The sequence below is a fragment of the Pectinophora gossypiella genome, chromosome 15 (assembly GCF_024362695.1).
Source record: "Pectinophora gossypiella chromosome 15, ilPecGoss1.1, whole genome shotgun sequence".
NCBI lineage: Eukaryota > Metazoa > Arthropoda > Insecta > Lepidoptera > Gelechiidae > Pectinophora > Pectinophora gossypiella.
In genome coordinates this window covers 160,942-185,632 of record NC_065418.1, presented here as the reverse complement: position 1 = coordinate 185,632, position 24,691 = coordinate 160,942, and the positions used below count along the sequence as shown (strand labels likewise).

The 24,691-nt window shown below is 41.0% G+C and overlaps 4 protein-coding genes across 4 annotated transcripts; 1 reads left to right on the top strand and 3 right to left on the bottom strand.

Annotated features, from left to right (window-relative positions):
* The first annotated feature begins 574 nt into the window (after positions 1 to 574).
* Positions 575 to 3,508, top strand: LOC126373092 (inhibitor of nuclear factor kappa-B kinase subunit beta). The gene has a single exon (XM_050019089.1). It carries the CDS (start codon positions 707 to 709, stop codon positions 3,023 to 3,025), a length of 2,319 nt encoding a protein of 772 aa, XP_049875046.1. The 5' UTR covers positions 575 to 706; the 3' UTR covers positions 3,026 to 3,508.
* A 63-nt stretch (positions 3,509 to 3,571) lies between these two features.
* Positions 3,572 to 5,342, bottom strand: LOC126373114 (uncharacterized). The gene has a single exon (XM_050019119.1). It carries the CDS (start codon positions 5,340 to 5,342, stop codon positions 3,624 to 3,626), a length of 1,719 nt encoding a protein of 572 aa, XP_049875076.1. The 3' UTR covers positions 3,572 to 3,623.
* A 510-nt stretch (positions 5,343 to 5,852) lies between these two features.
* Positions 5,853 to 10,269, bottom strand: LOC126373175 (trans-1,2-dihydrobenzene-1,2-diol dehydrogenase-like). Its single transcript, XM_050019216.1, has 6 exons — positions 10,126 to 10,269; positions 8,915 to 9,041; positions 8,053 to 8,344; positions 7,442 to 7,691; positions 6,787 to 6,937; positions 5,853 to 6,061 (listed from the first exon to the last, which is right to left on the bottom strand). The coding sequence occupies exons 1-6, from the start codon at positions 10,204 to 10,206 to the stop codon at positions 5,955 to 5,957; spliced, it is 1,008 nt and encodes a 335-aa protein (XP_049875173.1). The 5' UTR covers positions 10,207 to 10,269; the 3' UTR covers positions 5,853 to 5,954.
* Positions 10,270 to 17,487: 7,218 nt separating this feature from the next.
* LOC126373422 (trans-1,2-dihydrobenzene-1,2-diol dehydrogenase-like) lies at positions 17,488 to 21,559 on the bottom strand. The gene is made up of 4 exons (XM_050019580.1): positions 21,372 to 21,559; positions 19,718 to 19,970; positions 18,379 to 18,523; positions 17,488 to 17,597 (listed from the first exon to the last, which is right to left on the bottom strand). The coding sequence occupies exons 1-4, from the start codon at positions 21,557 to 21,559 to the stop codon at positions 17,488 to 17,490; spliced, it is 696 nt and encodes a 231-aa protein (XP_049875537.1).
* Positions 21,560 to 24,691: the final 3,132 nt, after the last annotated feature.

The following is a 24,691-nucleotide window of genomic DNA, read 5'->3' as shown; positions in this document are numbered from 1 at the left end:
CATTTAAATAACCAAAAAGTCTAATATAAGTACATACATAATTAAACTCTTTGAAAAAGTGTACGCTCTATGGCCTATAAAAGCATTGTTTACAAAGTGTAACTGTACTATAATGTCGCCAAAAAAGCATTGTTATTGTTTTTTTTTTTTGACCTGGAAACTGGCACCTTTACTTTGTTTGGTGCCATAGATATACTATAAAAAAAAAGTATACATTTGCCGCCATTTTCCCGCGCGTTGGAAAATAAATTTATAAATAAAATTTTTCTTTGTATAATTTTTGTTTCATTTAAAATTACGTCGTCGTAGAAAAAGTATTGTATGCAACGTTGTATAACTAGGTCAAAAAATGCTCGTGGCGTCTCTTATTGCGATGTTCGCCAAGGCTCACATCGCAACTCACGCCACTCGCATTTTTTGACCCTTCTTATACAACTGTTGCATAAAATACTATTAATGAATAGTGTAACTTATTAAAAAGAGGCCCGCACGTGTAAACTAGAAATTAAATTAGGCTTAGCAAGCCTGTAAAGGCCCTATTACATTTCATATTTAAAAAAAAGTCTGTCTAATTCACAGACAGACATCTGAGACATCTCTACTTGGTCTGTGTCACAGACTAATAAGAGATACTATTTTTGTAATTTGTTTTCCTCTCCCGACCAAAACGAATTAATATAAGTAACTTATAGGAATTCGAATCACAATGGACGATATAGTATTTATCGGTGACTGGATTAAGGACAGAGTTTTGGGATCGGGAAGTTTTGGTACAGTTGTATTGTGGAAACATAAAAACACTGACGAAAGGCTCGCGATAAAAACGTGCAAATGGGGCGATGAGCTCACCGCGAAACACAAAGAGCGATGGAGCAAGGAAGTGGAAATGCTGCAGAATTGTAACAATCCGAATATTGTGGGCACGAGAGAGTTGCCGGCGGAATTCGAGGCTGGGCTGGCGCCCGCGAACCCGTCACGGCTCCCCATTCTGTGCATGGAGTACTGCAGTGGCGGCGACCTGCGGCAGCTGCTCAACAAGCCGGACTGCAGCGCCGGCCTGCAGGAGCCGCAGGTGCGCCAGATCCTCAGTGACGTGTGCAACGCCATGCAGTTCCTACACATGCACAAGATCACGCACCGCGACCTCAAGCCGGAGAACATCGTCCTGCACGTAGACAACGCGCCACCGCTTCCGACGCACACACCGAGGAAAGTCATCTACAAACTTATTGATCTTGGTTATGCAAAAGAAATTGACTCCAACTCGGTGTGTGCCAGCTTTGTTGGCACTCTACAGTATTTAGCTCCAGAAATCCTCTACAGCAAGACCTACAGCAACTCTGTGGATTACTGGTCACTAGGACTGCTTGCATTTGAAATCATTTGTGGTACTAGACCATTCCTACCTTTTATGGCCCCTGTACAATGGATGCCATTTGTTAAAAAAAAGGCACATGACAATATCTGTGTCTATGAAACATTCCATGGAGATATTGAATATTCAAATGAAATCTTTCCTGAAAATCACATATCAAAAGCTTTCAAAGTTTTGATAGAAAAATGGCTAAGAGTAGCATTGGAGTGGGAACCCAAATTAAGAGGAAGAGATACTCCATCTAAAGTAACATTTAACATACCAGCTGGAGACAAAGGGTCGCCTAGTAATGTCATTATATTCAATCTGTTGCAAAATATTCTAAGTACTAAAGTGATTAAAGTGTTTTCTGTTCATACTTTGTCAAAACACTCATATGAAATTGATGACAAAACCACAATTGCCGAATTAAAATTGTGGTTGAGTAGAGACACAGCCATTCCTGTGCCAGAACAAATTTTGTTGTCTCAGGCCACATACTCATACATCAATAATGATGACCTTGCAGCAAAGTACTGGAATGACAGCTGTAACACAATGTTGTACCTCTACAATAACTCACAGTTTTTCAAGGATCACTTGGAGCCGGTGGTGCCTAAAGCTGTCCAGAGATGTCTTGAACATCCAAAGGCTTTATATAACTTCAAAAATAGTCAAACACTGTACAAGAATGCACTGTACTTTGTTATGTCTCAGATGGAAATTTACGATTCACTGATCCAAGGACTATTTACTAGAGGAGAAGCATTAAAACATGAAAGCAAGAATCTAATGCTTCAACACAATGTAGTTGACAAAAAAATTGGGAAACTTGTTGCTCAAGAAGAAGTTGTCTCTAAAATGACAGAAATTGGCAAAAAGCATATTCAAAACATAAAAGACTCTGGTGTGGGTACAAATTACCTGGGTGGCTTTGAGAAGATCTTTAATGATACTTATGATTTGTCAGAGAAGTTAACAAAATTACAGACAGCTTGGAACCAACTCTCGGTACGGCTGCAGTCAGCTGCTAGGCGCAGCACAGAAGGTCTGTCCGCTGACCTCAACAACTTCATTGCCAAATACAACTATCACACATTGCTTACGAATGCTATGAAAGTTTATGTAACATACAAAAAGAGTGAGTTGTACAATGAACATAAAACTAAAGAGAAGCAATGTCATGACATCATGAAAGTCTGTTATGAGTGCCTGAAATTGAGAAGCAAAATCATTTCAGAATTAAAAAATCAACCTTTCCTTTTAAAACTCTTGGATTTAAGTACTGAATTTGCGAAAATATCTGAAATAGTGACCAACGCTGCTGATAATACAGAAAAACTGTCTAAAGACTTATTAGCAGTAACTGATGAAATGAATAACTGCACATGGTCTACTTTAAGTATCCTGGCGAGTGATGCAGACAACTTGGCTGAACTGCCATATAGTGTGGTCTCATTCCAAAAAAGAGACTTCAAAATTGGTGAAACTGTGTCTAACCACTGTATCAATGTAGCAAACAAAGCAGGCAACGACGACCAACTCAGGTCACTGATAGAAGAGAGCTTGAAATTGAGACAAAGTCACATGAGTCTCTCTGCGAAACTGAATTCACAGAAGCAACTAATGACCAAATCTACATTTGACTTTAGCTTTTTGAATGAAAAATAGATGTATTCTTCTAATAGAAAATAAGTAATATTTACAATTTTGATTAATTTTGTAGATTACGCAATAAAGTTTGTAGTAATTATGGATATTTATACTGGTGCTAGTAAACTTGTAAAGATGTGCCTTCAGTAACTTAACAATTAATCTAAGATTAATAATATTTTGTTGTACCTATCTGTGATTGTGATGCAATATAGGTAGTACATAAAATTACGTATTTTGGAATTAACTTTTGTTTTAACTATCTATGTCCTAGGCTTAAGATTTTTTTTACCTACAATTATTATCTAGTCATTTTAGTTTGTTGTTTGTTTTTATTTTTATAGATATAGTAGGGATCTTTTTATAATCGTCCATGGCCATATTCTTATTCATGATCTTCCAATATTTTTAACTAAACAACAGAAACACTTGTTTTCGTGTTAAGTATTTGTTAAAGACATAAATAATTATGAATTTTGTTCATTACAAAATTGTGACAATAAATTTTAATAAGTTGATAAAATGAGCATTTTATTTCACCTTGTGCATGTAATGTTTCATTTAATTACTTTTTATTATTTATGTAGGTACCTACTTATAATTAACCTTAGAAGGTCTACAAGATATAGCTACCAATGAACTGCTCTAGCCAGTGTTTAAACTTGTCCATCATGTTTTGCAAGGTTTGCACATCAGTTGGAGTCTGAAGGTACTCTTCTGGAGCGCAACGCGGCTCCAGAGCGCCACACGCGTGCAGCCAGATGGCGAAGACCGCGTCGTCCGCGCCCGCCGTGGCCCGCTGGCACAGCCGCGCGCTCGTCATGCAGCTCGCCACCAGCCACCCCATGCTGCTCACGGGCACACGCCGGGGACTCTCCCTGCGCGCCGCCAAGAAGTACTTCCTCAACAGTTTCTCCGCACATACACCCACACTCACATTTATCCCGCCCACCAAATCCAGATACAGTCTAACGTCTTTCAGCGCTTCCCTCTCTTCCTTGCTTGTTTCAGTTGGCTCCACAGTGTTTTGCAATAAAAACTCTAAAGTCTCCTCGTTGTATTCTCCGTAGTCACCGCGGCATACGTTGCCGAACACACTGGCTACATTCACAAGATTCGTTTTGTTAAAGTCCATCCCTTGCGCCCAGATAGCGCTTCGTAGTTTCACTTTACCCATTTCAGTCGCTACTTCGCCGGTCTCTATAAATGATAGTATAGCAGACGTAGCTTTCTGGTTATAGATGTGTAATGGTAAGGGCATGGCGCACACCCCGCCAGAGCTCCCAAGTACCGCAGTGGACGCCACAGTGTGAGTGGTTCCTAAGAATACTGCGCTGTCGGCAAGTTCAGCTCCTTTCTCCATCAACCGTCCGACACAGCCAGTATCGTAGCCCGCAGCTAACACGTGGATTATTGTGGACCCTGTCTGAATATTCGCTTTAAGGCTTGCCAAACTCAGCAACAAAGATATCTTCAGATGCATGAAACTGTGCAGAGGAGATACTTCGATACCGATGCTTGATGCGAGGCAGTATATGAATTGCCAAGGAATACCATTACAAGCGTTGAATATCTCTTTTACATCGGTAGGTACCGGTGACGTTAGAGGGGCACGCAAACTAAAGCTCTGCTCTAAATCCCAGACAATTGCAGAATTTTTAACAGCAGTCAAGTATATAATGTAATGTCCTCCCACATTTAGTTTCGATATCAAATCGTCGACAATTGTGAACGTAGCAGGAAGCAAACATTTTTTCAGTTTAAATTTAGCTATGACACGCTCTCCACAATGCCTTAAACCGCTATTTTCAAACTGTACGCTTTTGCACACGCAACATTTTGGGGGCACTTCAGGTATGTAGTGTCGAATTATTTCGTTACCTTCGCATTCCTCGGGACACGACCACACAGTATAATTCACGTAACTCTCGGGCTTAGACACGGACACAAGTAATCCGTAAATGGACGTTAGACCTGTATAACTTCGAGACTTCCAACGAAATTCCAACTGAGGAACACATTTCAGTCGTAAATTCGTAATTACTTGCGCAAATTCCACAGCCTTGTTGTCGTTATTCAAACTTTGAAGACACGCATATAATATTTCGCTGCACGCTCTTTGAAATTGTAAAGGTTCTTTTAACAACCAATTTCCGAGATCGGGGTGTAAGTTAAGCAAATCCAGAACGTCAATTTCCAATATGAATCTAAATGATGGAAATTTCGAAATTACGCTTTCAGTCAATTCTTCCAAATATTTTTCGCAGCTATTTTTCATTAGCATTAAATATGTTTTTTTGTCAAGATACAATAATAATTCCGATATTAATTTCATTTTAAACAGGATTGTAGGAACACCACTAGGTACCTAACTTTCAAAACTAAAAATCAAAAAAATGTATTGTTCCCGCAAATAAGTTAGTAGTTTTTTCATTTTCTCAAATAAGAAGGCAAGGGACTACAACCATACAGTCTGAATCTGCAGAGAGTACTTTCATGATGCCTTTTTGTGGGTAAGGCATTCCAAATTGACCAAATCTTCAGTGTTTCATCGGTTTATCATTTATTTATCATTCATAATATTCGTTAATCATTTTTTTTATAAAATTTAATTTGTGCGTACAGGACAGGCAAAGGGAGCGTTGACCCCCTCACTATCAGCATACTACGGACTCGAAAGTGTGAACCGAACCGTATTAAATAGATTTTTTTTTAACTCGATCAGTAGGTATGTGGCTATGCCTAGGTAGGTACTAAATAAACAATAATGAGAGCTTTAGATATGACTTTATTTTTGTTAATTATGAGTAATAAATGCAAGGCAAAGTGGTAGTAGTAAGTAGTTTTCTTTATTTCTTTCTTTCTTAGTAGTAGTACCTACTTTGCATATTATTATGAGAATAATAAAATTTCAAGAAATATATATAATAAGTAGGTGACATAACAATTAATCCTCGATGATGAACTTGATGTCAAGCTGTTCCCGTATGATCTCCAAAAACTGCGCCCGCGCCTCCATGTCCTTGTGTGTTATCAACGGCGACTCGAACTCGCCTGTGGATGAAGGACCACCTTATAATCGCCTATAACATCCACACATGCACTATGGCCATCTTCGTAGGCAGAAGCACAAGTTATCAACAACGTATTTTAACTCGCAGAAACTCCTGGTTGATACCTATTATTGACCTATGATGAACATAATGGTCGAACGGAATGGTGGCAGGTCATCAACATATCGCTTTTCGCACAAACTTTCATCCCCTCTTTTATAACTGTTTCCGCTTTTCCGACCATTTGCGGCAAATCTACAATAAAAAATATTTTTAAATTTCTCAAAAATCTCTCCTTACTGATCACTTATTTAACTTGGCGTTATTCAAATTCAAAAATATATTTGAATCGACATTTTTTACATAACGAACGTCTCATCCGCCTAAAACTACTGCAGCTTCTCACAACCTGTATAGACGGGGAAAAGAAGCTGCGAGAAAAACTTCGGCATAGGGCCCTAGACGTTCTTTTTTTTAAAAAAAGGAAATACTTACTGTTATACAATTTAGTAATTTGGCTCTCTAATATAAGTTCCCAGACAGCTAATCCCTTGCGTTATGCTTCCAGGTATTTAGTAGGTACTTAAAAATGTACAAAGTTTTATTCAAACTTTCAATCCCTTTTGTAACCCTTTAAGGATTAAAAGTAATGATGACAGATGATCAGTTCACGCCCAAACAGGTAGTTCATCAGTTTGAAACGGATTGCGTAAGTAGGTAACGCACCGTTTTTGATGCACCTTCCCGCTTCTATAGCCATGAATATGTTCCCAGCACCATTCTGGATGTAGTACGGCTGCTTCGAAGAGTGCAGCGGGAAGTCCTTCACATCTGTGCCAATCGTAAGCTTGGTGGGGAACCTGATTGGTTTCGACAACTGCGAAAATATTGTAAAATCTTAAACGGAGTTTAGTACTTATTAAAAAGTTCCTTTTGATAATGGGTTAGTGATGATTAACTGTAGGTAAGCAAATATTCTCACCGCGCACGCAGTTTACAAAGTTGCAACAACTGTTTGATCAGTTTGTAGTGTAGGCTGAATCGATGTAACTGAGTGCCCACAAAAATGATCATTTTATCGTACCTACGTAGGTGTCTAATCCGAATACCAAATTAGCTACTGAGAGGCGATAACAAACACCTGAGGATACCATACCGACATCGCCGGCATGGTAAAATTTCATTCTTTCATCGTTTATTGCTATCGGCACACTAGGTCCCGCATTTCTCGATAAAGTTATAATCTCCCCGGACAACGCCCTGAACCGAGGTTCGCGCCCGGGGCACCCGAGTAAGAGCCTTCAGCGTTCTCTGTTTGTCCGTACCGTATGGTAAATCTACAAGAAGTAAGTTACGTCAAAAAACCATCAAAAGCTGTTACCGTAGCGCGTGCGTTAGTGCCGTAGATATCGGCATCGTTGGCCATGTTGAGCTGGTCGGACATGGTGAGCACGGCGCGCCGGTCGTCGCTGTACTCCAGCACGACGCTCGTCCAGGTGTAGTCATCTTCGTTCTTGCCACCCACGGCCGTCACGGTCACATTCGCCGGGTCATCACTAAAGACATGCTGCGCCAGCGCAAGCAGGTAAGTGCCTCTATACACCGTGAGATTGTTGCCAGTTGACATGCTCCTGTAGGTTTAGGCTACGTTAATTATTCGCCCTAGCAGTTGTACTTAGGCTTAAGTATTACCCGGGTCAGAGCCCCCAGCGCTCCCAATTGTCCAGACAAGTAGTTAGTGCCATCTGCGGTAATTCTACACTCACGTCAAAAAAGCTTAGTTATTTCGCTCCGACTCCATACGCCTGGACTCAGGTTATGACGTTATGTACCTACACTAATTCCCATGCACTAAGATAGGTCACCCTGACCTGGCACCTATATGTATACTTAATTGTGTCCTTTTGGTGCAATAAAGTACTTATTAAATATCGCTTGTTGTAATATTAGTAACGATAACTATTGAAACTCGTGTTATACTAGTTACCTCACCTTGGATGCTCTGTTACGTATAAATTTTTTCCATAGTTGGCTCGGAGGTACATCATGTCGCCCAACTTGTCTTCATTGATCGCCGTCTTTAGTGTTTTGTATGTATCAGAGAATCGCGCATGGTGGGCCTCCATCAAGAGGAGTTTCTTCTCCTTAGATAAGCTGATGAGTTTCTGCACTTGCTTGAGGTCCAAGGCCAAAGGTGGAACAACTAACACGTGCTTGCCTTGCTCCAGGCAGTATTTGGCGCACTTGTATTTGTCAGAATTGTTAAGCACGATGTACACCACGTCTGCCGACATAGTTGGTAGTTGGAGACGTAGGAAGGAAGTGAACGCTGAGCTATTTCGTTTTTAGGGTCCATTTTTGTTTGTTACAAATTAAAATAATAGGTAACCAACTTGAGGTGTTTCTCGTTTACAAACGGATATTTTAATCATTAAGTAAGTTTTAAACAGATGTAAGTACTTATAACGTCTGTGTGTGGCAGTTCAGCTACATTATAACGAGACGTTTGTACCACACACATAGACATAGAAAATCATCTGAAAAACTTTCAAAATGCGAGACACTAAAGGTGACTGCAATTTACTTCTTTAAAATAATTATAAACATCAAGATGGCGGGATCACGTCATCAGCACTTTTCTACACTCATTTCGAACTATTACGTAGGTACTTATCAATTGTATAACTGGGACTATTGCTTTTTGCAATCAGGAAGGCGTTACTCGTTATTAGATTAAGCATTACCTATTCAAAAAATACTTTCTTCGTAAATAGGTGAGATGTACAAGTATAAATGAGTGCATTGAATGTATAAAGGTAATAAGTAGGTATCCGTGAAACAAATATTATCTTACCAACATGTGGAACCATCTCTTTGTAATTGTCGTAGAGTTTAGGAATGTTGTACAATTTGAGGAAGTCGCGGCCGCTGCTGTTGTACAGGTCTGACACGGCGTGCAGCTCGTGCTGCGGATCGCAACGCTGCCACAGGGGAGGCACTTGTATCATGGCACCGTATGGCAAAACAATGCTCCAGAGTGGTTAAAATGGCCTCATCGAAGCAATTCATCTAAGAAAGCAACATTGCACTTTGACATTTGCGCATATAAAAGTAAGTGCGCAATGCAAACAAATGTAAAATTTGAAATAGCATTATTGCTTTCTTAGATGAATTGCTTCGATGTGGCCATTTTAACCACCCAGGTTTCACTTAGATATAAATTAAAAATCATACCTTTTGTCATGTTAAGTATGATTTTAATCCACAATTAAAATCAGAAGGTTATCAGTTTGTCACGTACTTACCGGATGAAATATACTTACTTCAGACACACTTACCTACATAAATAGGTATATACAGGTGTTAGTGCCATTGTAACGAATACTCAAGGAGATGATTCAGACCATGATTCTGAGTTAATATCGTGTGGAATTTTTCGTCAAAAAATTCGTTTTTTTTTTAGTTTTTTTAAATTATTATCAATTCTACACTTATGCGATGGATAATTCCACTTGATATTAACTCAGAATAATCAGCTGAATAATCCCCCTCAGTATTCCTTATGATGTGACTTGCACACCGTACAAGTACATACGGTATTATAATATTAATAAGTATATACATACGATATTAGGCAGCTAAATTACTCAATTGTATACCAATATTCTATGTTTATTTTATTTTTTTAAAGAACGTCTAGGGCCCTGTGCCGAGGTTTTTCTTGCAGCTTCTTTTCCCCGGCTATACAGGTTGTGAGAAGCTGCAGTAGTTTTAGGCGGATGAGACGTTCGTTGTGTGGGGATTGACGATTCAAAGTGTAACTATGTTACCTACTGAATAAAGATATTTTTGAATTTGAATTTTGGTAGCCATACAAGTTCTTATGGGTTTTAGTGATTCTGAGTATCAACTCAGAATCATGGTCCGAATCATCCCCCTGAGTATTCGTTACGGCGATGTCACTAGCACCCTGTATGTTATTTTAAAATACCCAGTACATATAGGCAACATTGGCTGCTCGGGTCTCATCGTCATGGGCTGCACGGCACCGCGGTTGCAACCTACCTTATCGTATGAGTTGATGGCGTTTGCAAAGTCCATACATTGTTGTCCAGCAGTCACAAATCCCCATTTTAATGTTTCCATCTGAAAATAACACCCACAAATAATCTAGCGATAGTAAGTCGCGTGTCGTGTCGTATCACTGGTCGTGCGATATAGAGGCGACTAACTTTGTGCCGGGTGAGAGCTATGTGCGCTTACATAATTATATTATATTAATATAAATATAATTAGTAATAGTTATTTATAGCTCATTGAACAGATGAACGTGATTACTTAATAAATGTTATACTTAAGTTGCTGTGCCCTACCAGGGTGTCACAATGTACCTACTATATCTTATACCTGCCACCAATGTAAAACTGTGACCTGCAATAAATTATGATTATGATTATTTGTGTCGCCATGTAGGGAATGCCATCCGAAGCAAATTTACAATAAATCACATAATACTTATATTGTTTTTGTTGTTGTTAATACATTGTTGTTGTAGATTGTTGTTGATGTGTCATTACATCACATAATTATGTAATAACGTGATATTAAGTCACGTAAAAAACTGCTATGCTAGACTTGGAGCGAAAAAAACATCGTTTAGCTGGTTATTAGTTTCCCACGCACCATACATCGTATTTAATCCAATGTTAGTGGACAAAGAAGTAATTATACATTATAACCATCCTCTCTGTCCATTGGTGACAGCCTATAATAGATACGTCGCACTGCTAAGCACAGGCCTCCCTCAACCAACCCGATGCCGTATCCACCACACTACTCCAGTGCGGAAAGCCCAGGCAGTGCACAGGTGTAGCGAAGCAGTGGGTGTTATTTGTTCAGTAATATTTACTGATGATAGTTTGACTTAAAAATATTATTATTTTAGATTGATTGAAAATCTTTGTTCCAGCAATGTTTTCGCAGACGATACGTCCAACAGAGCGAAGTGGAAGGAAAAGACTCGGATAGCAGACCCCACCACCATGTGGGAATAATGCAAGGGAGACTTATTTTGGCAAATTACGAATGTTCTATAAACTATCGGTACTACGTCTTACTCCTCAGAACAGAAATAAAGATCTATGACTTACACTTTCTCACAAGCAATTTATATTTAATTCTTGATTGATGTTGTAGAACGAGACGGCCATGGCAGTAGAAGGGAATCAGGAGGGCCATGACGGTCATCACCACACGCCCAACCACACTCGCAATCCAACACATTTAAATAGTCGTGGCACCTACAATAGTGCTACGCTTGAATTTTGCATTATTTTTATCGATATCATAATCATCGTCATCTCTACCTACCTAGTGTTATCCTGTTTTCACGGGGTTCGTTTTAACGGCCTTCATGGTCCAGTTAAACGATGGGCTCACGATCCGGAGGTCACGGGTTCGAATCTCAGTAGGGACATATTACAAAAAATCACTTTGTGAAATTGTGATCCCTAGTTTCGTTAGGACATTACAGACTAAGTGGCCACAGATTAAGTAACAGTTACTACGTAACTTGGCATCGGAACCGTGATTCCCTGTTATGATTTCTCGAAAACCCGGTTCCAAAACATCAAATTCCGGCTTCTACTATCTATCTATCCAGCCTGTATCCACCCACTGCTGGATATAAGCCTCCTCTCTTTCACGCCATCCTTTCCGGTCCTGTGCAAGTCTCATCCATTGCGGCATACCTCACAATGTCATCCGACCACCGGGCTGGTGGTCTGCCTCGATATCGCATGTACCATCCCTTGGCCACCATTCAGTAACAGCCTTAGTCCATCTGTTATCTTCCCGTCTTGCCAAGTGTCCTGCCCATCTCCACTTAAGCCTAGCGATTCGTATACCTACATCTTTGACTTTCAAGTTCTTGACTACAAGTCCTAAGATGTTTATGATGAACCGTATGGTTTGTTCTCTCGTGTGGGTGGCGACTTGGCGAGGTCAAACCGACGCTGGCAAGCAACAAAAAAGAAAAGCTCCTGACAATCAATACCTACTTTAACCGTCTGTCGCGAGAACTTGTCCCTTCAATGGAGAGGCACTGCATAGGAATAGTCTCATAGACTCATGAATGAGCAGTAGGTAGGTAACTATTAAAAAAACATAATGAGTTTTAGGTACTATTTTATTTATTGTAGTTGACAATCTTCTTACAAATGGTTAACATAAAATGTAATTTAATAGCACAATGAGTAAACATAAAATATGAGGTTAACAACTAGAAGCTCGTATGTGGTGGCAGCACTGGTAAGTGTCCCTATTATTAAAATTAAATGGACAGATATAATAACGAACGAACGAGTTTTGGAAATTATGAATAAAAGTTAGAGTTTAACAACAAGTAAAAAAAGAAGGAAGGTATGTTGGTCATATCTTCAGGAATAGTATTTTTATACAACTTATGGAAAGCCATTATCGAGGGAGTAAGATCATTCTTACGTTCTTTGTCCATGAAGTTCTTCTTCAACCTCCTCCTCTTTTTCCTTCAACTTTGCCCTCGACAATGGCTTTCCATAAGTTGTATCAAATTACTATTCCTGGGGGAAGGTGGACAGCACAGATCAACTACTTCGCATGACTGAAGACAGACGACATATGGTCACCAGCCTCCGGATGGAGATGGCACACGAAGAAGAAGACGACCGGTCAGTAAAAAATAGTGGAGTCAATGAATATTCTTTATTTGCATACTATGATGGTGTACAAGTTTGTAAGTTACATATGAGTTTCACATCACAGACCCTTTCGGGCACAACAAAATAGAAGTAAAAGAGAGAAGGAAGCTTTTCAAATAGTAAAATCAGTAGCATTAAGGTATTCGCTAGTGTTGTAGTCATCATCATCATCATCATCAGCCGTATGACGCCCACTGCTGGGCATAGGCCTCCCCCAAGGATCTCCACGACGATCGGTCCTGCGCTGCCCGCATCCAGCGGCTTCCCGCGACCTTCACCAGATCGTCGGTCCACCTTGTAGCGGGCCTACCCACTGAGCGTCGTCCGACACGTGGTCGCCACTCCAGAACCTTTCCGCCCCATCGGCCATCGGTTCTCCTCGCTATGTGTCCTGCCCACTGCCACTTCAGCTTTGCAATTCTCCGAGCTATGTCGGTGGCTTTAGTTCTCCTGCGGATCTCCTCATTTCTGATTCGATCCAGCAGGGAAATACCGAGCATAGCTCTCTCCATTGCCCGCTGAGCGACACCGAGCCTCCTCACGAGACCCATAGTAAGCGGCCACGTCTCACTGCCGTAGGTCATCACTGGCAACACGCACTGGTCAAAGACTTTCGTCTTGAGACACTGAGGTATTCTGGACGAGAAGATATTCCGCAGCTTCCCGAACGCTGCCCATCCGAGTTGGATCCGACGAGAGATCTCTTTCTCGAAGTTGGACTTACCTAACTGGATTATTTGTCCTAGGTAAATGTACTGGTCTACAACTTCGAGTGTAACGTTCCCAACCTGAACTGGAGTGGGTGCGACATGGTCGTTGGACATAATTTTTGTCTTTGCCATGTTCATGCTAAGACCCACTCGTTGGGATGCGTTACTGAGATGCTCGAGCATGGTGTTCAGGTCTTCCAGGGTCTCAGCCATTAGGACTATATCATCGGCAAATCGAAGGTGCGTCAGGTACTCGCCGTTGATGTTGATGCCAAATCCTTTCCAGTCCAGAAGCTTAAAAATATCCTCCAATGCAGCAGTGAACAGTTTCGGAGAGATGACATCTCCCTGTCTCACTCCTCGCTGCAGTTGGATCGGATTAGAGCTCTGGTTCTGTACTCGAACTGACATAGTGGCATTTTGGTAGAGGTCCCTTAGCACTTCGATGTACCTATGGTCCACTTGGCACCTCTGAAGAGACTGCAACACAGCCCAGGTCTCGATCGAATCAAAGGCTTTCTCATAGTCCACAAACGCCAAGCAAAGTGGCAGATTATACTCTTCGGTCTTCTGTATAACCTGCCGCAGCGTATGGATGTGGTCTATGGTGCTAAAGCCTTTTCGGAAACCGGCTTGTTCGGGAGGCTGGAAGTCGTCAAACCTGCAAGCGAGACGATTCGTAATGACCCTCGAAAACAACTTGTAGACATGGCTCAGAAGCGAGATAGGTCTGTAGTTCTTCAGTAGGGCTTTATCACCTTTCTTGAAGAACAAGATCACCTCGCTTCCGCTCCATGCCCTCGGCGTTTTGCCCTGAAATATGACGGAATTGAAGAGCCTTTGGAGGACTTTAAGTATTGGCGTTCCGCCCGCTCTCAATAGTTCTGCTGTGATTCCGTCATCTCCTGCCGCTTTGTTGTTTTTGAGTTGTTTGAGGGCCATCCTAATCTCGTACAGGCTGACGTCCGGGATATCTTCAGTGTAGTGTCGGGTAAGCTTGGCTCGAGGGTCTCGAGCCATGCTTTCGCCTGATGTTTTCGTGGAATATAGCTGTCTATAGAAACTCTCAATCTCCCTCAGGATTTCGGGAGTCGACGAAATGATTCTGCCGTCCTCAGTTTTCAGTCTCGCTAGTTGACTTTGCCCAATAGACAGATCTTTTGCGAACACCTTGGAGCCCTTGTTCCGCTCTATAGCCTCTTTAATACGTTTAGTATTAAATTGGCGAAGGTCGCTCGTCAAAGACTTCGAGATCTGTCTATTAAGTTGTCTATAACGTAAGACATCCGCTGAGTCCTGCAGCCTCATTTCGTGTCTCTTATCCATGAGTTCGAGTGTGTGTGCGGAGAGTTTCTGTGTTTTGGTACGGCGGGTTCTAAAGTGTTTAGAACCTACCGTACGGACAGCATCCACCATCAGGTCGTTTATATCGTCCACGTCTGCGCAATTCTCAAGGTACTCGAAGCGGTTTTGAAGCTCGAGCTGAAAGCGCTCGGGGTTTTGGATCTGGGCTGGCGCCGGTCGGAGCGTGGATTTTATCAGTCGCGATCTTTCTAGCTTGATATTGATATTCAATGTGCCTCTTACCATGCGGTGATCGCTTCCCGTCTTAACGGCATTGATCACAGAGACATCATTGAATATGTGCTTTTTCGTCGACATGATAAAATCGATCTCATTTTTATACCTGCCACTGGGACTCATCCAGGTCCATTTGCGGGTCGCGGGCTTCCTGAAGAAGGAGTTCATCATATAGAGGTTCTCCTTCTCCATAAAGTCCGCAAGCATCCCGCCTCTGGTGTTCCGGACCCCAAATCCAAATTGCCCCACTCTCAGCTCGTTACCGCAACGTTTCCCCAACTGTGCATTAAAGTCCCCCATCACAATCGTGTAGTGGCTTTTATGGCTATGCATGGCTTTAGAAATCTCCTCATACATAGTCTCCACTTCGTCATCATGGTGTCCCGAGGTCGGAGCGTATACCTGGATGACAGTCAGCGAATATCGCGATGATATTCTGAGTACCAGGTACGCTACCCTGCTCGAAACACTACCGATGGTCAACACGTTGTTGACTAGGGACTTGTGGACGATAAACCCGACACCACCCATGGACAGTTGCTCGCCCTCCCGGAAGTACAGCAAGTTACCGGAGCCCAGAGTTATCGTGTCCTCGCCCTTTCTTCGGACTTCAGACAACCCGATGACATCCCAGTGTAACTTGCTGATAGATTCTTCCAACTCGGTAAGCTTCTCGTCGGTCCTCAGTGTGCACGTGTTGTATGTTGCCAGGTACAGTCGTCGTTGGTGGTAGCCGAATCCAGCCCGGAGATTCTTCGCACCCCCTGCCCCGCCGTTACCGTAGCCGCTACCGTAGCCACGGACAACGGGGCTGCCGGGGACTGGGGGCCGTTTTTTATGTGTTGAGGTCATATTGGGGGGGGTTTGGACCATAAGCCCACCGCGCTGGTCCAGTGCGTGTTGGTGGGTCGCCAGAGCCTCTTTCGTTGAATAGCAGGATGTACCGCGTGCAGGCGAGGTTGGCTTGGGCTCCGAAAGGTGTCGTTTGGAGCCCCTTACATCCCATAGTGTTGTAGTAACATTTATTAATTAGAAGTAACTTTCTAAAATATATTGAGAAGGAAGCGTAAACAAGTATTTTATGATTTCGGAAGTGTGGTCGGTCGACAGCCATCTGTTTGTTTTAGGTTATTTAAGATTCTGATTATTTTTTCTGTAGAATAAATAAAGTAGGTGCGTCGGTACTATTACCCCACAATATAATGTCGTACCATACCATGAAAAAGCATACGCATAGTAAAGGGTGAGAACAGTAGAAGAGTCTGTAGTTTTTAAATTTCTTTAAGAGCATATATGAATCGGGATATTCTATTTGCAATTGTTTGTATGTGTTTTTTTTTTTTTCAATTTACATGTTTATCTATATCTAGTCCTAAGAGCGTTGATTCATTTACTAGTTCAATTTGGATCCTGTTGTAATTAAAGTTAATGTCTAAAGGTCATTTTTGGGGAGGGTGAAAAATCATAAGTTTCGTTTTTATATAATTAATTTGTAAATTGTGAGTTTGCATCCATGTTGTGACTGTTTTTAGAATAGAGTTCAATTTTCAATAAGATTTGTACTGTTTTTACATTGAGTGAAAATTTATGTCATATGCAAATAAGACTCAGTGTTCATTTTTAATATTTTACGCAAATCATTGATATATATCAAAAATAAGAGACATCCGAGAACACGACGAATTTTTTTTTTGTCTGATCTTACCATTAAAATTGATAACCTAGTTGTGCACAGAATATGCATTATTAGGTATAGCGCATATTACATCAAGTAATAAACAAATCGGAAAGTGAAAAATGAATCGGGGGAAGTTGTTATAAAACATAAAGGAATATAAATTCCTTCCAGTGTTTAGGGTATAATGTAACACTATGCGCTTCTCTTCCCTTCTTCCTGTCACACCCACACACACAGTCTTTCGGATGCGATTGAAAAAAAAACTGGTTTCCTGAGTGGAGCAGCCCCAGTTCCACGATTTATTTCACCCGGGGCAAATTGTTGCAAGTCACAAACACACTCGCGATCTACCAAATATTTTTTAAAACATAGTGGTTTCTTTTTTAACAGTATGTACGCCCTTTGATAGCTTAAGAATTAGGTACACTGAAAACAATCGATAACTGTGTGATATTGTGTGAATTTTCACAAATTGGAATGGGAGGAGTAGGTGTATACCATACACCACTTCTGCCTACTACTTCGGGGATACAGGCGTGATGTCTAACTCCAAAAGAGTTAAGAGAAAAGGTTTGTAGCGCTGAATTTAGCTACGATCTATAAAGCTCTTCTCTTAAAGGTGCAAGCTCCTACTCAAATAAGCCCGTATTGCTCTGTGACTCAAATAGTAAGTATATGGGGAATTGTCAACATTTAGGGACACTCAACAGTAAATAGGTACTTAATCCTCATCTTCTGCAAATTTTACACCAATTTGTTTTCGTATTTCGTCTAATAATGAAGCGCAGTTCTCCATATCCTTGTGCGTTGTCAGCGGCGACTCGTACACCTCTGTGGATGAAGATATATCCTATAATGGCCTTACAACAGGCAAGTAAGAAGCTGACTACCTATCTAAATTAAAAAACGTATCCTAGTCTGTGGCGTGGTGCTAACAAAACTCGGTTTTATTGAACTTGAGCGTGCCCAGTGATAAATAACTTAAAGTCACGTAGGTACCTATTATTGAGAAAATTATGTTTCCTACAGGCAGCAATATCTTTCAGAAATAGTCTTTATCATACGCACCGTAAACAACTTCTTATCTTATCATGTCTTATCTAGGCTAAGGTGTCCCACTGCTGGGCAAAGGCCTCCCTCCATTTCTTCCAGGATGAAATGGGAGAGGCGGAGTTTCGAGCTTGGTGGCAAGAAATTCTTTATCGGCTTCAGAATTGGAAAAAATGCTGCGGGATTTACGTTCGGCGATCCTGAGGGTAGGGCTGATGATGATATTTTTATATTAAGTAGTTTGACTAACACAAATAACCATCCCAACAGAAAAATAATATCAAAATCGGACTTATCCCCGGCAAACTACACATACGATGAAACAGTGTATTATCTAGATCGTAGATACAAACCTACATATATACATAAACTTACATATATTTGCCACATGGATAAGTAGAGACTGGAATTGGACTCGCTCCGAATTTAAACATACTTACTTCTCCTGCTTTTCCCTACTACATGCGCGTCGGTAGGTGCCGTACAATTTGTTTATACTTAGGTACACTGTGGTACACACACATAATCAGACATAATAATGAATGTTCATAAACAAATTCACCATTTGCGATGCATTTGACCACTTCCTTCAACAAGTATACGTAATCGGCTCGTGGGACGGGCAGCGGGAGCGATTTGACATTACTTTCATCTTTGTCCACATCGTAAGTAACAATCTCGTTGGGGACCCACCAAGTTCTATTCATCTGCGAAAATAGTGCAAAAGACGTAAAATGTCTCTTTTCATTAGGTACCTACTGCAAACTGCTTAGTAGCGCAGTGCAAGCAATGAGGGGCTTTATACACATGCATCTTACATTTTTGTTTTTGGGTATTAATGACGACCCTTTTTATTACGCCCCGGCACAATTACATCTTCCACGCATTATTATTCTGATCAAAATAAAGAGAAGCAATATAGGTAGCAACATAATTCTATATACATAATGTGATCCAAATATCAAGCAAGAATTATTTTTATATATTATGCTTCTGCCATTACATTGTATTTTGGAATAATTACCTGTGTACTCGAGTAATAAGAAAACAGGTAATTATCACATTTAAACTGAACAACGCCATCTAGGTTGTTTTTGGTGAACATAGCGTGGAAAGTCCCTCACTGGCTACTTGAGAGTAGCAATAAAATACGAAATAAATATGTGGGCCTTTGGCGGCTCAATAGTAACCCTGACACCAGGGTTGATGAGGTTGGTAATTCACCTCACAACCCGCACGATAGAAGAAGAAGAATATGTCGGATATGGTAGTTTATCATTTAACGATAACTATCCAATAGTTTTTTTATTAAAAACATTTTTAAATATTTTATTTTTACAAAATAAAAATGCGATTTTTCTCCGTGTAGGTAGGTATTACAAGACCCGAAACACGGGCGCATTTGCATTAGGGGCAACTTATTGTCGCCAAATTGTCCCGGAGGAACATGTATTCTGGTCAATAAAAACATCTAAATAGTAGAGTTAAATTTTGTCAGTAAAATGGGAGTAAATTATTATTTTGAATCGTGTGGTATACAAATTATAGGATTCAAGATTATTATATTATGTAAGTATATAGGTATAACTCGTATATGAGGAGCTCGGTGGCGCAGCGCTAAACGCGCTCGGTCTGCGATTGTTGAAGTTAAGCAACTTTCGCAAAGGCCGGTCATAGGATGGGTGACCACAAAAAAAAGTTTTCATCTCGAGCTCCTCCGTGCTTAAATGCGAAGGCACTTTAAGCTGTTGGTTCCGGCTGCATTAGCAGTCGTTAATAACCATCAATCCGCACTGGGCCCGCGTGATGGTTTAAGGCCCGATCTCCCTATCGGCCAATAGCCAATTGTGTATTTGATTGGCTATAGTTGTTAGCAAAAGTTAGAATTAATCTGTACATACTGTAACATATTTCTTAGTGCCGTAGATGGTGACATTTATATCCATATTGACTTTGTTATGCATGTGCAGCACGATGCTCCGGCCTCTGGTGTACTTCAATATAACGGTTATTGCCGCGTTGTCATGTTCTTGACATAACTTGCCTACAGCCGTCACCTTGACATTCTGTGGCTCATCATCGAAGACGAACTGCGCGATATGGAGCAGTGCTGAGCCCTGTTCCAAGAGGAGACAGTCGCCATTTGTTATATCACTGTAAATGACACCGTGTGAGTTAGTCCCCTGTTGTTTACAGCGGTCATGTACGGTTTAAACGCCGGTATTACTATACAGGGTGTAAGTGTCATCGTAACGAAAACTTTGAGGGATAATTCAGACCATTGCATGTCTTTTACCTTAAAATATTCCACATTGTATCTGGGGACACGATAGTGCCCTCCCTGGACGAGCAAAGAGAAGCGCAAGAGCAAGTCATCACCTTTTTTGAATCCTTAAATTACACCACATTGTTGAAATGGAACGCAATCAGTCACGTGAGGCGCTGTTGTTCTTCCCTCCTTTTTTGTGTCATACCAAACAGTTGTACATTTTTCACAACACACATAAATCAAATTCTCAGGATATGTTGTCAGCAGTGGATTTATTAAACATATAAAATGCATAGCTATCACACTTTCACCATCTCAGGCCTTCACATCTTTATCAGATGATTCAAACAGCGTTTCTGTGGCAGCTTTTAAAATGGCTGTATATCACACTTTATAGCTATTATATTTATATGTAAAAAAACTTAGTAACTATCATTATAATTGAGTAGGTATTTAAGGTATTTTTTGATATTTTTAATTGAAATGTTATACTATTATAAAAAAAATATTTGAATATGATCCCGACGACCAAATTACTCTAGCCATAAGGCCATAGACCCCGCCAGCATGGTCGACGATTTCCTTCATTTAGCGCTTACCGGTATCGACCCACTAGCACATCCTCTTTCAAATATAATCCCCTCAGACGACGCCCTGACCCGAGGTTCGCGCCCAACTGGGCACTCTCAGGCCTGTTATCTTGAATTTTGCACCGGGTATGAGCCCTCGGCGCTTCCCATTTTTTCGGTAAAGTTGTCTTTCTTTGGGAGGTGAAAGTTCCAAGTTTTAGAATTTTCTCGTTGTTTGTGTACTTACTAATACTAGCTTACATTCCAAATTTTAGCCATCTTATTAGGGTTGTTTCACATATCAATAAAATTCCAAAGTATAATAGCTATGCATTTGAAACTTAATATATATAATTATGTTTATTAAGTTCACTATATACTACTGCTGACAACATATCCTGAGAGTTTGGTTTATCTGATATAATTATGGTTATGAAGGTGCAGAAAATCGACGAAACATTTCGAGAAAAGGTAGGTAGTGCCCTGCCCTTGCGATACCGATACCGGGTGAGAGCCTTCAGCGCTCCCCGTTTGTCCGGCCAAGTAATTAATTCAAATTCAAATTCAAATTATTTAATACGGACTGTATCCATATATGTTAATGCCATCTGCGGCTAATTTACAACAAATCACGTCAAAAAAAACCTGCCCATACCCTTCGCTTTGCACGTCTTGGCAGGGGCACTGCTGTGCCCCCAGATGTAGGCAGGTACCTACCCATTAGTATTACGTCTTAGTGCACTAACTTCCATGTGCAGCACTTGGCCCATTTCACCGCCTTGGATCATTTTTCTCACGTAGTCGTACGCGGGTGAGAACAGTGCGGGAGGTGCGTCCAGCAAGAGAAGCTGGTTAAGCCTGGCAAGGGACGTGAGACTCTGCACTTGCTTGAGGTTCATGGCCATAGGCGGTCTAATCACCACGTGCTTACCTTTCTCCAGGCAGTATTTGATAATATCGTACTTTTGTTTATTACTATCTATTATGCAGAATACCGCATCTGTGAAATACTGATAAATTCCTGTATGCTGGCATAGAATGCGATTTAATTCGAATTTAACATTTTAGGAGTCCGTGATAGCCCTGTTCGGAGAACAGGATCGGGCTCTAAACCACTGAATTTGACTTATGAGTTTGAGTCCATGTTTGGATCAAAGATGATTGATGTCACGTGGATTGTCATTACACAAGGCTCGCCCCCATTACATGGGACATGAGCATTTGATGTATAATTATACCTCACCTCTGCCTACCCCTTCGGGGATACAGGCGTAATGCTATGTTGTGATATACATATAACATTTCACGCTGGGTGTTTCATAGACGTGGCTATTGTACACTTGCCTCGCATTGCATCCATGATTTACCCGTAGGTACGCAGGTAGGTATCTGCTACCACATAATGGTGCTAATTCCTGTAAATACCATCTAATTTTATTTTAAGTTATATCTGTCCTTTTCTTATCCGCCGAAAAGGAAAGGGACGGGTAATCGACAAGCATAAAATTTATGGAACACACGTCAATTTTAAGCACAAATCTAAACCAACCGTCTAAAAATTTTACGTCAGTCAATAACCCGACACATTAATTTACTCATTCTTCCTAAAATTAAGAGCTGTCAATCATCCGTCCCTTTCCTTTTCGACGGATACGAAAATGACGGATATAACCTAAAATAAAATTAGGCGGTGTCTGCAGGAATCGGGGCCAATGTGTAGATATGGTTGCTGCCGCCATGGGCAGAATAATCGGGTCGTCAGGATCGTTGTGTACAACGAATACACAAATATACAAATTCTTCATAACAATACAGGGTGTTGAGTGATATCGTAACGAAAACTTTGAGCGATGATTCAGACCTTTATTCTGAGTTGATATCAAGTGGTATTTTCCGTCGTAAAAGCATGGAACCGAAAATAATAAAAAATAGCACAAAAAAAATCATGAATTTTCGGACAGGAAATTCCACTTGATATCAACTCAGAATCATGGTCTGAATCATCCCCCTAAGTATTTGTTACGGTGTCACTAACACCCATACGCACTTGCATGGCGACCTGTGCATACTTGTACGGGGTGGAAGTAACATCGTTACAAATACTGAAGGGGTGATTCAGCTCATTATTCTGAGTCAATATCAAGTGGAATGTTCCATCGCAAAGTATAGAATTGAAAATAATTTTAAAAAACACAAAAAAACATGAATTTTACGACAGAAAATTTCACTTGATATTACCTCAGAATCATAGTGTGAATCATCCCCCTCAGTATCCCCTACGATGTCACTAACAGCCTGTATACAAAGGTACAAAAAGCTTCATACACTTGCATGGCTGCAGTGAATTTATAAAAAAAATGTAGTTTCTTGTGTAGGTACGTTAAGCGCAGGCGAGTCCCTTTCTGATACAAAATCGTTTCATGCGAAAAACCAAGCCATGCACATTGACCTAGGTCTTCTAACCATTGCCTAATGGCTCAAATTAGCTTTAACGTTTCTTAGATTCTGCTCCGCACCACCCTAGCCTCCCGATAGTTTCCAAATACATCACGGTACTAGTTTTAGTCGACGTTGTCATTCAGCACTTATCTGCCCGCTAGGGTCAATTGATTCTTTCAGTTATAATCTTCTTAGACGATGTCCTGACCGAGGTTCGCACCCAACTGTGCACCCTCAGGTCTGTTGTCTTACATTTTTTACCGGATGAGAACCCTCAGCGTTCCGCATTCGTTCGCCAAGTAATGGCATCCTAGGCAAAAAGTCACGCCAAAAAAATGGAGGTACATGAATAAAACAAACGTCTTACCAACATCGTCTCTGTCAGCCAACGATTTATAACTCGCTTCAATTACGGTGTTGCCCAAGGTCTTATAGAAATGGTTCTTCGTGGATTCAGGTTTGCCAATTATGGCTATGGCGATTAACTTGTGCTTCACACCTTTCTGGACAGGATAGTAAGCAAGCGTTAATGACAAAAACATATGGACGTATAAGGGGGTTGTGGAAAATGAAATGTTTGTGATACACATTCAACGGCGTGGGTTTACAACCCTGCCTCCAGATTTAAGGAAAACGAAATATACAGATCGACGGGGAATCTTTTCACAGTTAAAAATCGGGTATTCATTTTGTGAGGAAACTTTTAGGTTATGAAAGAATCACTTATTTTCTGTTATTTTACTATTGTTGTATTTAATACCTACATTTTTTTTTGTTTTTTTGTTTTGGTTTTTCCTGAAGGGTAAGGCAAAGGGAACTATGCCCATACAGCCATGGCCAGGGCCATCTTCATTGTCTCCTTAACAAGCGTAGTAAATTTTCTCGCGTAGTAAGTTATAAGTCGAAAATCTAAAATCAGCCGTGGCAGCCCAGTTGGAAGAACGCGTGACTCTCACTGTGAGGCCGCAGGTTCGAATACAGCATAGGCCTAAACCTATACTTTTCGAAATCGTTTTTCGAATTCATGTTTGGATTGTAAATCGGGAGGAAACCCACATATCCGAGAAATAGGTACGTTTCAGAGGCATGTAACCTAACCTGTATTGAGCTGGTTTTCCCTTCGCGAGATGGAAGGTCAGACAGGCAGTCGCTTCAGGGGTCGTTTTGGCGCAGGCGAGTCCCTCTCTAATCCATCGCCTACAGGTGATACAAAATCGTTTCATGCGGAAAGCCACGAGAGCCCCGTGGTTCCTTCGCAATGAGAATTTGCACATTGACCCAGGTTTGCCAATCATTGCCCAATGGCTCAAATTACACGACGAATTATTTTTTTTATGGCTCAAATTACGACGAAATTAATCTAGCCATAGAAACGGCGAATCAGCTCGCGACAACAAACACTTCAAGACCCCGATACCGACCACGCCGGCTTGGCTGACGTTTTCCCTCTTTTTTATCCGCTCATTGCCATACGTAATTCTCCTTATCATCTCAGACGACGCCCTTAGCCGATGATCGCACCTAACTGGGCACCCTCAGGTCTGTTTTCTTAAAATTTGTACCGGGTTAGAGCCCTCAGCACACCCTATTTGTCCGGC

Excerpts from the sequence above, each read along its gene's own strand:
- LOC126373092 (XM_050019089.1), top strand. The coding sequence starts at position 707 with ATGGACGATATAGTATTTATCGGTGACTGGATTAAGGACAGAGTTTTG.
- LOC126373422 (XM_050019580.1), bottom strand. The coding sequence starts at position 21,559 with ATGGCCATGAACCTCAAGCAAGTGCAGAGTCTCACGTCCCTTGCCAGG. Across the intron at positions 18,524-19,717 it reads GCACTAAGAAATATGTTACA|ATGAATAGAACTTGGTGGGT; the intron begins GTATGTACAGAT and ends CTATTTTCGCAG. Across the intron at positions 17,598-18,378 it reads GGTCAAATGCATCGCAAATG|AGGTGTACGAGTCGCCGCTG; the intron begins GTGAATTTGTTT and ends CTTCATCCACAG.
- LOC126373175 (XM_050019216.1), bottom strand. The coding sequence starts at position 10,206 with ATGGAAACATTAAAATGGGGATTTGTGACTGCTGGACAACAATGTATG. Across the intron at positions 8,345-8,914 it reads AGAGATGGTTCCACATGTTG|ACGTGGTGTACATCGTGCTT; the intron begins GTAAGATAATAT and ends CTATGTCGGCAG. Across the intron at positions 7,692-8,052 it reads TACGTAACAGAGCATCCAAG|GAGCATGTCAACTGGCAACA; the intron begins GTGAGGTAACTA and ends CTAAACCTACAG.
- LOC126373114 (XM_050019119.1), bottom strand. The coding sequence starts at position 5,342 with ATGAAATTAATATCGGAATTATTATTGTATCTTGACAAAAAAACATAT.